Raw genomic sequence first — 14,736 nt, forward strand, 5'->3', positions numbered from 1 at the left:
CGCAGAGTGCAGTGGCATAGAGTAGAGTGATATATTTTTCGGATTGGCGTGGAGTGGTGCAGAATAGATTAGAGTGGCGTCGAGTAGTGATGCAGAGTAGCGTATAATGCATTGGCGTAGAGTTCAGCAGAGTGGCGCAAAGCTGAGTGGTGCAGAGTAGAGTGCAGTGGCATAGAATAGAGTGGCATAGAGTTCAGTGGCAGAGAGTGCAGTCTTGCAGAGTAGTGTGTCGAGGAATACAATGCCTTACTACCAGTTAAGTACTGAATCCGTATCTGTTCCAAAGAGGAGCTTGTTTCATATAGAGCCACACTAACAGACAATATGAGGAATCAAATCTACCGCCTATTACCGTGGTTAGCCTATATACCAAGTGTTCTCCATAACATCAGACTTTAAGACCTCGGGCTTCATTCGAAAAATAGTCCTACTGGGTGCATGTGAATCAACTAAAGCTACGCTGGGCAGGTCCACTGCTAAAACTATATACGGAATTCAATCAAGATCGAGGTTTTGAATCATATTTGGAAGAAATCTTCCCAGTCTAAAAGTGAACTCTCTACATGAAAGTCGGTGGCTTCAGTAATTAAAAGATGGTTAACAAAGTACCACTAGGGTGTTGACCTGTGTCATTGCTCCCTGGGTGCTCCGGAAACAATTATCCACTTCCTCTTGCTGTGCCATCAAAGGTTAAGCATCTGGAAATACTATATATGCCCACATTTTGAAAATGTTAACATCAGGAGGTGTAACAAAGCCGTAGAACTCTGCATGAGATGAGATGATTAGAAATTTGTTCTAGGTGCTTCATCTTATATTCACGCCGCTTGGAAGTCAAGAGTATGAGTGCAGGAAGTAATTTTCACATCCTCAAAGTCACATCTGCATCAAAAGGCTCACATGAACTTAACATTCGAACATTTCTCAAGACAACTATCGGACCGGAATCTGTGATCCCCAAAGCAAGAAATTGATATGAACTTAACCACCTCCACCCAGTTCGCTGCTGTATCAACTTAAAACGAGGTCTTATTGAGACAATTTACTGCAGAAAGTGTCTTCCTCTCACTGCTACTTAGTGCAATAATATGTCATCTGTCCGAGGGGTAAATATTGAGGGCAGGATTTAGGGCACTTGCACTTTATGTTGAGAAGTAATTGATTTGTCTCAGACAAGTGATCGTTTTGCTCTTAACTAACTTTCCTAGACCTATGTTAGAAATACAGATCTTGTGGCCTCTCTCGAGACATTCCAAAGGAGAAAGGTTCCATCTGCTTCTAGCATAGAGCAACTGTGGTGACTCTTTGATGGGCTAACGCACCGGTACTTGTTTCTTGAAAGTCCACCTCCCAGCTGCTATCTAATGCACTAACACGATGATTCCTGAAGGGTTAACACTGAGGGGACGACAAGCGCACTGGCACTTTATGTTTTTAGATCAATGATATAAACATCAATTGTGTGGTCTCCTCTGAAAGATTCAACAAAGAATGTCTCTGTGATGATTGTGTGAGAGGCTACCACTGAGGGAAGCACTCACACACAATATGATGACTCCCGGGGAGTGAATGATGAGGGGATGACAAACACATTAGCACTTTATGTACTTAGATTCAGGTCATAAAAACTAATCATAGAGATCTTTCAATGGAGAATGTCTTTTTCTGCTGCTTAACATACTGTAACTGTGATGATTGTTTGAGAAGCTATTACTGGGGGCAGTACTAAGGTACCTGCCCTTTATTTAGATATAATCGAATTTTTTTCTTTTGCAAGAACACTTTGCTATAACTGGGTGCAAAAAACACACAGCCCGAGCGGTTATTTCTGAAGGGCAAAACTTTGAGGATATGATTGATGCACTTCTTATCTGCAAGTTTTCATTTTATGCAAGCAATGGCTCTGAACTTAACTCTCCCCTAGAATTAAGTTGTAAAAAATCCATTTTATTGGGGAATCACATTTCTGTAGCTAATTTAGTCAACATTATGTTGATTGTCTGAGGGGTAAATATTGAGACAAAGCACTGCGCACATGCACTTTATGCTCACAAAACTAACAGCACCCAAACGTCTTTTTACTATCTTGATATACATTTATGACACTGTGTATTAAAATGGTCTAGATTACTCTCCCACTGAAGACATTTAAACTGATTATGTAGAACAAGATTTCTCGGCTACATAATTATCCATAATTGCTAAACCACTGAACTTAAAAGACTATCTGCATTTTTAGTATAAGTGATCCATAGACCAAATGGTGAATTTTAAATGTGACGGTTGTGTTTTAAACTGCGTTGAAAAATTGTTATGGAATATTATCGCTGAGAACAATAAAGACTTGATTTGAGTAGAATGTCAGAGTGCAGTGGAGTAGAGTGGTGGAGACGCAAATAGTGCACTAGCATAGTGATGCAGAGTAGAGAGGCATAGAGTGAAGCGGCGTAGAGTGCAGCAGATCACAGTAGGTTAGCGTGGCTTAGAGAGTAGTGGCAGACAGTGCAGTGTTGCAAAGTAGTGTCGTAGAGTGCAGTGGTGTAGAGTGGCATAGAATACATTAGCTTAGAGTGTAGTGGCATAGTGTATTGGTTTTGAGTGCTGTGGCGCAGGACAGAGTTGCGCAGGGTGGAATATAGTGTCAGAGTGCCATGGTGCATATTAGAAAGTCGTAGAGTGCAGTGGTGCACAGTAGACTAGAGTGTCATAGAATTGAGTGGTGCATGGTAGATTAGAGTGGCTAAGAGTGCAGCCGCCCATAGTAGTGTTGGGTAGAGTGCATTGGCATAGAGAAGTGTGGTGTAGCATAGAGAGGAGTGGTGAAGAGTATAGTGCAGGGACACAGTCAAGTGGCATAGTGTGGAGTGGTGCAGAGTAGAGAGCAATGGCATGGAGTGGCGCATAGTAGAGAGGGGGTAAAGTGGATACACATGGCGTGGAAGCCACTGCCATTACATACAACACATCTTCTATTGAAATGACCAATACATCTGCACAGACATACAGTTTTACTGATAAAAGTGTACAGGGCACAAACGATAATGCGTGGAAATGTCCTCACCTGGATTACGGATTCGTTTTGATGTATTAAATTATTTGTTTCCACACACTTCAGAAAAACCCCAAAATTGCTTACTTTTTGCTCTCCATAGTGTGAAATATCTGCACAGTTCATTTACAGGCTTTTTACATTTTATTTTGAGCTAGAAAAACAAAACATCGTAGAGCACACACCGAGTAGCCAGCGTGATTGCCACCTAAATCCTCTAACTTTGAAGTTAGAGACGAAAGTAAACACCAAGATCCCTGGAAGACAGTGCCTGACATTTGACTTCTGCCTTTGAATTCACAGCAAATGTGAGAAAAAAAGAACAAGATTTAAAGGCCTGTTTACAGAAATCCAGTACTGGTGGAAGAATACAGTAAATAGGGTTTGGGGTAGGGAAGGAATGGACTCAGGCTGGACAGCCTATAGCAAATGAAGCCAGCAAACAGAAAGCAAGAAAATGTGCGTTGCAAACTACAAAGCCACTGGTATGCAATGGGCGGAATGCATTCCCAGGGAAGATTTCCGAATGTATCCAAGATGTGGTTAGCAAATCAGACACTGTCTGATAGGCTGCAACCTAAAAAGGAAAACGTCAATGATGGAACAAAATAAAAAAAATAAAAAGAATTGTGTACTCAATCAACTCTTAACTACCAGCCATAATTACTGCACCTCTTATTTTAATAGGTGGATAATCAATTGTTTCCTGACAACATGCAATTGCACATGCTTGTGAATGGCAAGTGTGCACATTCCTTACAAGGACTCACTTTCTTCATTTGCAAAAAATATCTGACTGGGATATACGACCAGGGAAAGTATGTTAGATGCTTTATTTTGTACTAAATTCAATTTTACGATCTGTCTCCTTGACATAAGATACTACATTCTACATCGACAGTACAGTAGCACTAAAAGGAAGGAGTTCTAGTTGATTATATGTTACTATTTAGACCTCCATAATTTCAGTGTGCTCTTATTTTTCAGTAATTAATTTCGGATTACAATCTCTTTGACCTGGTAAGTGTCTTTACATTTATCCTGCCTACATATATTTCTACATATTTAAGCTTTTAAATAGCATTTTGTCCTAAATATTTTACTTTTTAATCATATTCATTAAATTACAGATATCGGAGTGTTAACCATACACCTGTTAGCATATGTTTATCATTTCCCTTTATGAATATTTTATATATACGCATTTTCATAGGGGGTTAAGAATTGAGAAGCATAAACCCCCAGTACAGCCACCAAAGTATTGAACACACAACTTCAATTGACATTTATTCCATATCCATGATTCACCACAATTTTGGATCCATATGTTCTCATTAAAAGACACAAAGGTTAAAGTGGAGTTATACGTAAGGAAGGTAGTCAAAATGTAACCTAAAAGAAATCGTATAAATTCAATGAAAAAACACCACTGTTTAAAAAACAACTAAAATTTACCAGCAGATACACGTAACTGTGATATAAAAAACTTGCACTGCCGCACATTTCAGACGTCATCAGTGATGTAGTATTTGCAGTGATGAGCAGTGCATCAGAGTGGTGCAAGTTGTACTTGTGTCACATTCGTATAACTGGCGAATTTCAGGAGGTTTTAGTTTTTTAAACGTTCGTGCTTTTTCAGTGAAATTAAAACCTTACTACTTTCCTCACATAGGACTCCACTTTAACCTATGTTTTTTTAAACGAATATCAACAATATGCCTGCAGCCAACCCCAGCCACACACAGCCTTAACATACAGAAATACATCCTGAATTCATTTTTGCTGTGTAAAGCATAATATATGCTCGGGTCTCTCCATAATTAAAGGGAATTTTCATAGTTTTAAAACATTTATTTATAGCACAATAAACCCAAACAACGTCACACTAATATAAATTACAGCAGGTTAATGTATGTAAAATATCATGTGATAAAAAAAATATATAACAAGAAACCCATGCAATGTGATTTAATATGGACATCTCATGGTTCTGGTGACATTTACAAACCACTCTGCCTTTGGTCTCTGTTTATTATGCCACCAGAACCGCTCAGTGGCAATATTTGGCCATATTACACAGTTATCCTTATGTATTACATACATAAACACACACACATATATACACACACACACACACACACACACACACACACACACATATATATATATATATACACACACACTCACAAAGGTATGATTAATAAACTCAGTGAAAGAGATAGGTTAAACATTTTGCAGTGTCAATTTATGAATGTAAGAGGCAAACGGTACTATAACTTTAAGTTGTGAAGGGGGTGGGGGGCATGTACCCTAGAATACAGAATTACTGGCAAAAGAACTTTAAAAATTGGCTAATCTTGGAGTGAAGACTGGAAGGGTGTGATGGCACTGTATGAGGCAGTAGTCCCACTGTGCACATATGCCAGAGCAGAGAGGCGGCCGGCAACCAGACGTCAAAAATATTTACCTGAACGGAAATGTAATGAATTAAAAACAGTTGGGGGGAGTTCAAGATGTTGGGATTTACGCTGGCTTACCAAATGAGGGAGGGGATATAGGAAATATTCGGTGCGATGGCCTTTGTTTTCCAGTTTATCAATGTGAAACACTGAGGTGTGTCTGGCAGCTGAAATTATTTATTTTTTCTAGCATTCATTTTTATACCCAACATATGTGCAGCTCATCAGCTTGACAATAAAATGAGCAATACTACGTAAAACAGGAAAAGGTGAACATAAATACATTTGCTCATTTAAATACCTGTGCAATATTTTTATTAAGAAGAAAGACTCCATAGTCAAACTGCAGTTTTTCTCCTCCTTTTGGATACAAAGGAAACCTGAAAAACAATTAAAATGTCTTAACATTGAAGCAGAAACACGACTATTTTTAAGAAATCATCAAGCGATTCACACAAATATCAAATGTGCTAAGTGAGAGTGCTTTCCACAGATTTCAAAATGTTTACAAAAACATCTGCTAGATTTCCCAGGAACAGTGCTTTAACCAGCGGATATGGCTACATTACAGGCGATCCAGGCTAGTCGATCGTTTAGATACTGAGGAGAGAAATCCAACTTCGTTGTGCAAGCAAGGAGAGGGGGCAAAGTGGTTAAGGTGCTGAGCCAAAATGGAGCCTTAACACGAAGCGCCTTCTAATGAAGACATACGGCCGGCTGGCAACCACAGTTCTCGAGGATCTGAAGGTTATGCTCCAGCTTCCTGAAATCTGGGGGTGCCCAGAACTGAAGGCATGGCTGCAGCTGAAGGAATTGGGCCATGTGGCGGTAATCATTCAAAGAATCCTCGGCGGCGACTTAAAAACAAGATGGTGGTCGCCTGATCTTAACAGAATGGGGCACGGCCCGGGCATGGTTCAGGGATGCGGGGCCCGACAGGTATTACGGAGTGCTCTGGGGGCAGCAGATCCCTAAAGTTCAAAAGCATCTGCGTAAGAGGGGTAGCCGGAATACTATTACTTGTTGGGGTGTTGCAATGGCAGAGTTCAGCCTGCGGTTTGGCCTAGGTAGATTGCCCTGGGTAGATTGCCCTGGTAATTTGAAGGGGCGAAGGGGAGCTGTCGTCGCACACTCCTCTGTATCTGTTGACCTAGAGGACTGCTGCTTTATAATGGGAGCATGGCCCCTTAGAGGTAAAAGCAGTGCTGGTTCATTGAAGCATGACCTCAGTGGTCTTGGATGGAGACCCACTAAACCTGCTACTAGAGGTGATGCCCTGAAAGGAGACTTTCCTAGCTGCCACCCATACTGGTCTGCAAAAAGGGATTGAGACCGGCAGAATCCAGAAAAACTCAAATATATTGTTAAATGCGCAGCAGGGGGAGAAAGTACGGGGTCGCCACCACAACTGGACCAGGAAGACCATGGTAGCCACAATTCTTCATTGAGATAGCTGCTGCTGGCAATCAGGGAAATAAAATCGGTCTTAGAAAATAAAATAGATACAGAGCCAGGAGGCATCAATCTTCTGTAAACAGACTTAAAAAAAATAACAAGTGTTGGAGAGGGTGGACCGTATACTGGACGAACACTCGGAATCCATTAACGCGCTTGAAAGCAGAAGCAAGCCATTTAAAGGAGACAACACATTGCCTTCATGCCAGGGCAGATGATGCCGGCGAGAGGTCTAGGCAAAACAACGTCAATTTAGTAGGATTCCCTGAAAAAGCTGAAGGGACAGCTGTTGAATTTTTCATCGACAATTTTATAGCCAATACAAGTAAAAACTGGGTGACCTTTCTGGAACAAGTAAAAACTGGGTGACCTTTCTGGACCGTTTACAGCCAAGAGAGCCCATCGGGTGACTGAAGTCTACCAAGACCTGGGGACTGAACACAGCCCATCCTTGTCCATATCCTCAATTTTAAAGCCTGTGATGCAATTGTGAGAGCTGCCTGGCCAAATGGCCATTTACAGTTGAAGTATCAAACCATCATGTTATTCCCAGACTACACACGGGAACTCCAGGCCAAAATATGCTCCTTTGCAAAGGTGAAAGTGGAGCTCCAAAAGCAAACTATTCAATATATGATGGTCTTTCTAGCTAAGTTGACATTCCAGGCGATGGGGAAATCCTGGCTTTTTTTTTTCTTTCATGAAATCCTGGCTTTTTTACATTGCTGGAGGATGTGTTGGTCTGGTTAGATGGATGGCAAACAGTGGGAAAAAAGACTGCAGAGACCCACAGACACCTACCAAGGGAGCAACACAGGAGATGGAAACAATGAAGGGGTCGGAGGAGATAAATGCAACTGTACAGGAGGATGGAACGGCTAGGCCATCACAGTCCTGATATACCCCGGAACTATTAATGATATATAATTAAAAAAATAAGACATCAAAGGCTGGGTCAGTCAAAAGCAGGAGAGACTATGAATCAAACTCACTTATTAGTGCTAATCACCTCATTTGGCAACCGGGGTGAGCGGAGTTGCCAATATTGTAGAGGCATAACAGGTTTGAGGTTTGTTGTGGGGGGGGGGGGGTACAGACTCCTCAGGCAATGGGTTGGCAGATAATGTTATGCTTGCAGCATGGGGCAATAGGGACAGGGGATTCGTTTTTTGGGATGGAGGATATTGAGGTTGACACAGATAGGCACACTTGGGCAGAAGACAGGGGAAGGGACTCAGCGCAGGCTCGTCTGGGTGACTTCATGTGATGAGTGAAGTGAGGCAACCAACACGGTACCAATGGACAAGGTCTCAAAATACTCTCATGGAAAGTCAACGGTCTGTGTATTAGATTGAGAAGAGGGGAAGCAATGAGATCTCTACCTAGCCACAACCATGGTTTGATTTTATTGTAAGAGAGAAACATGGTGGGCAATAATCATAGATTTCTAGGAAGGGCCACATACAGAGTGCTGGTGCACTCTGGGTTCATCCTTGGACGCCCCCATGGGGTTGGAATCATGGCCCATAAATCGCCCCAGCTCGACAACACATGGGTAAATAAGGCATGCAACCACGCAGCTGTGAGTGGGACATTGAAGGGAGAAAAACTGGTGGTGGCCTTCAGGTATCTTCACCGGGGTTACAAACAATTGGATGGAAAAGATGGGGGAGTGGAGTGCTGTGTATTACAATGATTGAGAACAGTAATAGCTACAAAGTACCTGGGAAATGTTGCTAAGTTGTTTAAGTGTTTATTACCAATGTATACCGATTTTGATAAATCAGTAAAAATATTTATTTTAAAAAAAACACTGTTGTATATGCAATTGGATCAGCTATTGGAGAATCTGACAAGACTTCTGATCAAATTCAACTACCTTGTTCAGTTAGCCACCAGTCTCTAAATTTAATACAGGTATAGAAAATCTACATCAACCAAGTCTGTGTACCATTACCTTTTGAAAAGGTTGTTGATTTTATCCTTAGAACAACAAAGATCTAGATTCACAAAGGTAAACTTATAACTGAATTTACCATTTCTATGTAGTTGGGGAATCCACAAAATAATTCCTTGCAGGAGTGAGAATAAGAACGAATATGGATTCTTTGCCTCGAATGTGGAGAAATGTGCTTTCATACATCTCAGTCAAGGAGGATCAGGGGTGCTTCAAGGCATGGCTTGTCTTGGAAGCTTGGCAACCCTGGAAATGGTCAGAGAATTACTCCAGCCAACGGCTGGTGCAACTCCCCTTCAGGGAGAGATGGATAAAAATCACAACCACATTTGGTGAGGGCGTATGGAAAAATGTTTTTTCCTGCACAGAAAAAGAAGAAGAATTTGCCTTTGCACAGGGGGCTTCTTTTTCACTATGGGGAATTTTCTGCCACAGAGAACTCTGCACAAGGGGACCAGGACCACGTGGATGAGTCACTTGGCATTCCCAGAAGTTGTCCAAAATGCTGTGACTAGCACATCTTTCCATGAGTACTATTGAAAATCATGGTGAGCACCAAAAAGTAGTAAATATGCACCGGTGTGTAGACGTTGATCTATGAGTGCAGACTTACTACTTTTTCATGAATTGAGTCCAAACTCTTACATTGCTTGCCAAAGACACCAGATCACCATATTAATCATTTTCCATAATCACACTGTAGAGAAGACAAGTAAAAAACATAACTGATGAAAATTTGGTTTTCAGTTTGATATGATCCACAGGAGGGACAGCAAAATTCACTGAATCACAGTGGACTATTTGGAATGTTTACTAATTACAAAAGCCTCACCAATTGCCCTTTCGGATTCTGAAAGCAGTGAAACCCAAAGGAAAGTATCCACAAAATAATACTAAGAAGCTCAATGGTCACTCACTTTACTCACATTTGATGTAATTGAAATTTCATTTTGATAGGATTCACATTTCCTCAAAATACTTCCTTTACTTCCAACCATTTACTGCTTTAGTTGTGCAGTGTCACACAGGAGTGACAGAGGCAGTTCATTAACTCCAGGGACAGACCACTTTACTCAGTTTTGCAACGATGTACATATAATTTACATATCTAGTTGCCTCGTATTCTAGCCAGAAAAACTACAATCCTTTTTGTTTACCACAACCAAAGATTTTCAAGAACACAAACTATCAACCGATCTAGCATTACAAAAACATTTATGTGAGAGCATGTGCCTGACAATAAAGCAGGTTGGTTACAGTCCATGCAAGACAAACAGTTATTAACATCACTAAATGCCACAACGATGGTGCTACTGTTGGCAAACGATTTGTAACATAAGATACACCACATCTTTCCAGAAACAGTAAAAGAAATGCCAAAGTTTTTATAACAATACACAATGCTTTGTTTTGCTTTCTATACAATTTAAAAGGTGATGGTTGAAGGTTTACATTGTCCAAAAATTGTCCAGAGCCTTGCAAAACATAACGGTGTTGTATATTGTCATGGAGATTGTGGTCTCTGAAAGTGTGTAACACCAATTAGTACAAGTTTGAAAGATTCTGTGTGAGAATTGTACAACAACATTTAAAAAAAAACAAATAAGGTCCTAAAATGTATGAAATCTTTGATATTACAACCTATGTATCGATAACTTGCCTACTTCTTGTTTTTTAAACTTAAAAAAACTTAAATGAAAGCACAATCAAATGACTTGCAAAGGGCAGGAGCTCTGTGCGGGGGATGTAGAAGGCAAGGTGATGTTGAATTACTTTGGGGTTGGCTTGCAGCTATGTCCTAAAGCTTTCCCAGGAATAGGGAAGTATTTTGTCACCCCAGCAAATTGAAAGTACAGTTGATGTCTAGTGTGCATCAAGATCACTTAGGTCAAATTCTTTATTAAAAAGAAGATCAAATAAACCATTGTGTTGGCATGGAATGGGCAGTGAGATCACCGAGTGCGTGAAAGGTTGTAAGGAATGCAGAAACAGTGGGAAGAGGCACAGGGTGGGTGGGGAGTCAAATAAGTAAGTATACATAACGCAGGGAAGGAGTCATCTAAGAATTGCTTGGATTGTATAGGAACATTGCAAACTTTGAGAGAAATGGCTATGTTTGTAATGGTGGGGGTGGATGTTAGCACTAAGTGGTCGGACGTCAATTCTTTTTTTTACTTCTGCTAATTTCTTGTGGATACGCTATTCACCTGAAGATTCCTCACTTTCGGAATTCTTCTCAAGGTGCCAGACTGGTCTGGAAACATTTTCTCTATAGCTCTATCACAGTGGTATGGGGGACTGACTTCGTTGGATGCCAGAAGTGACGTCAACCACATTAGATGTCCCTTTTCTTTTCTCAATCATTTTCTCCACGCCACCACCAAAGCAGGATGAGAATTACATCAGATAAGAGATGTAGTGAAACATAATTTTGGACTCTTATTATGTTGGCCCAGAACTGTCCATCAAAAGGGGGAGGTGGGTGACATTGGTGATGAATCTGCAGACAGCAAGTACCAGGAATATCATTACTTAAGGTAATTAACTTGTTCTTCTGGTGGATAATTCTACATGCAGTTTCTACACCTCTTTGACCCACCTACGAGATGGATGGCCACTGCATGGCACAGCATATTCAACTTAAATACGATCCTTTTTCTGCACTGCTTTTCCTTTTCTGCATCCTACATAACCTATGAACAGGTAGTAACCTTCACGAACGTCCTACCGCTATAAAAGTTCATTGGATCAAACTTAAATAGCCTCTCCTCCTCTTCACGGTGAGGTGGTGGAAAGAAGGAAGGAAGAGCGAACAGCTGACATACAGAGAAAAGGATCGACACTTTCAGGAGGAAAGCAGCTCTGGTTCCAAGACCCAACTGTTCAGGATGAAAAGTAGTGAAGGTAAGCCAGGCATGAGCTTAGTTGAAGAAGAGGCATGAAATGCCAGTCTTTCTGGTGAAGGATGCTCAGACAGGAATGATGAAACATCCAGGGCAGGTCTATACCTTCTTGGGATTGATCTGTTGACCATAGGGGCTGAGGATGGTTTGGTCCAAGTATACAAAATGGGGTCTAGGAAAGACTTAATGAATGTCAGCAATGCATCCAAAGTGTAGGAGAAAGGTTGCTGGACTTCGATCAGAATAATGGCCTTAATTTCAAAAGTAGGCAAGGGCAACTAGAGAAACCCTGCTCTTTCGAATGATGGAAGGGTATGACACTGCTCCAAGAGGAAGGGGCCTAGATGGGCCCAGGAACTTCAGCTCAGGGGAGGTATCTAAGCCACTATCCTCAGCAAGCCACTGAAATTCCTTTAAGGGCTCTTGAAGGTCCTCCTGCCCAGAGTCTGTACCAAACCGTTCATAAAAAGTATGGTGTTCTCAAGAACTGTCTACTCTCCAACTGCTGTTGCACCTCCTTTTGAGACTTAAGCAACAGTGCTAGAGACTGGGACACAGACAGATCTGAAGTCAGGACTGGCACCAATGACATTGGGGTGCAGAGAAAACCAGCATAAGTGGTGCTGTAGGAGGTGAGGGCCTCGGCTTGACAGCAGGGTTGATGTCAGCAGAGCCACTGGCGAGTGGCAAAAAAGGAAGTGAAAGCTGCTGAGTGAAGGCTCTCTGATGAAAACCCATATGACATCCCCACAAGTCCCAAGGGTCCAAAGGTCCTAAATACCTCAAACATGACATTAAGATAAAGCGCCCATAAAGTCTGGATACAGCTAGGTAGAACAAGGAATCGGTGATTGACATACTACTCACATTTGCCAAAAGGCTTAAACCTTGACCTTTTGGGAAAGGACACTTGTTTCACTTCTAACAGAGAATTTTCTATGGAGAATCTAGCTCTGGAAGTGTCGAAGGGGTGTAAAAAAGGGAACGGACATCGGTATGGTGGTGGTGGCACATTATGGGACAGTGATGTCACTTCTGGCGTTGAATGAAGTCACAGCCTACTACGGTCAGAGTAGAGCCATGGAGAAGAATTTTCAGTCCAGTCTGGCACCTGGAGAATTCAAGAGGTGAAGTCGCAGGAAGACATAACCATCCGACGTTCAAGACCTACTGGATTAGCAATGCCTGTTGTATTTACCAATCGGCGATGGATTGGTGATAAAAGAAAAGAAAAATAAGTATAAAGTGCTTGATTATAAGGCAGAGTGGCCGGATGTAACTTGCTGCCTGGCTCTGCACCTCCTGCCCTCCACCGGCTTATAAAACAAACAAAAAAAACGTGAGACCGACAGAGGAGCAGGTGAAACCCAGAGGGAGTGGATAGAGGAGAGAAAAAGCAGCACAAGGTAGAGCAACATGGAGCACTGTGGAGACAGCAAGTTTGGTGGGAAAGAAGCACACAAGAGAGCTTGCAACATGAGGGAGACTGCAACACGGAGCACAAGGACAGGTATTTGGCAGGGAAGAAGCACACAGTCAAGAGAGCTGGAAAAACATACACCCTCATGAAATGCTTCAGTAAAAAGAAAAAAGTAGTCCCCTAAAAGGAAGCAGTAGAAGGACAGAAGCCATAGAACCAAAGAGATGGTAAAGAGGGTATGCTCCATGGGTGAGAGACACACAAGATGGACAAGCTGGAACTACGAAAGCCATCAATTAAGAAGCAAACAAATTAACGTGACAAAGCCAACCAATGTCAAGCATTAGGTGAGCTGTAAGCCCCATAAGTTCTTGCAAAGCCACCAACAGGTTTTTGGCAACCAAGCAGTTTAAGCTGTTTGGGAAGGCTCAACATAAAAATGTTATATACAGAATAGAGCTTAGAGACCAGACACCCTGCTGTTCTCCAGCGTTTGGGAAAAGCACAAACTAGTCATTAATCCCAAAAAATGGCACACTAGTGACAGCTCTATGTATATGTCTGCTGAAGAATACAGCTCAGACATTACTAGAGCCAAGCAGCAATAGGTTTCAAAAACATTATTCGAAATGCCAATACAATAAGACTAACAATGTCCTGCCTGACAAGTTACTAAGCATACGGCAGTAATTTTAGTAACCACCAGATCGCTATCTTTGAGGGATCAATGAGCATTTTGCTCATTAGTTTGATCTTGGTCTTTACCAGATGTGGGAAGTGTGTTATAACAGTAGACATTTAATTGAGAGCACACTCTTTTTTAAATATATTTAACCTTTTTGTTCCCATCGTGCATTTTCAGCAACACATGAAGGAGGCAGCAGACCTGAGCACCATTAAGCAGTCGAAGGCCAAGGTGTGTGATTCCTCGTACAAGGGAAAGAAGGGCCTGGTTAAAACATAGGAGCTACTTCAAAGGACCTTAAATAGAGCATTGTGACACACAATTCCGATGATGGATAAAGGAAGTTATAGCTGGAGGGAGACACTCCGAATTTAAGGAGCACTACAAGAACACATAGGGAAACGCATATATGCCAATATTTTAGAAGAGAAAAGTGGGGAATTTAAAGAAAATTATCCGGAGTATGTGTTTCCCCCCATTGATTTTTATTGAAGCAGGGGCAGTTTCAGGCTGGAAACAGCTCAAATAAAGCTATCTTTTTGGTTAAAAAAAAATCAATCTGGAGTCTCCAGCCTGAATCGGTTCTACTGGCACACATATGGAAAAAGCACAGCGGAGCAGGCTTGTGAAATCTGTTGTAATGCATCTAGTTCTTGAAGGATTTGAAGTCTGTCATTCCAGGAACTAAGCAAAACCCAGCTCGGAACTTCTCACCTGGTAAGGAAAATGTTACTCACCCTGAAAGTACCTGTTCTTGGCATGTAGTACTGTAGATTCACATGCTCTGCATACTTCTGCCATCTAGTGT

At 41.5% G+C, this 14,736-nt stretch overlaps 1 protein-coding gene across 1 annotated transcript in view; it reads right to left on the reverse strand.

Annotated features, from left to right (window-relative positions):
- Positions 1 to 14,736, reverse strand: part of UVRAG (UV radiation resistance associated) — a 336,707-nt gene that overhangs the window by 53,288 nt on the left and 268,683 nt on the right. The window contains exon 13 of the mRNA XM_085623282.1: positions 5,810 to 5,888. Coding sequence (XP_085479408.1) covers positions 5,810 to 5,888 — 79 coding nt within the window. The remainder of the gene's footprint in view (positions 1 to 5,809; positions 5,889 to 14,736) is intronic.

Source organism: Triturus cristatus, chromosome 8 (assembly GCF_964204655.1).
Source record: "Triturus cristatus chromosome 8, aTriCri1.1, whole genome shotgun sequence".
Taxonomy (NCBI): Eukaryota; Metazoa; Chordata; class Amphibia; order Caudata; family Salamandridae; genus Triturus; species Triturus cristatus.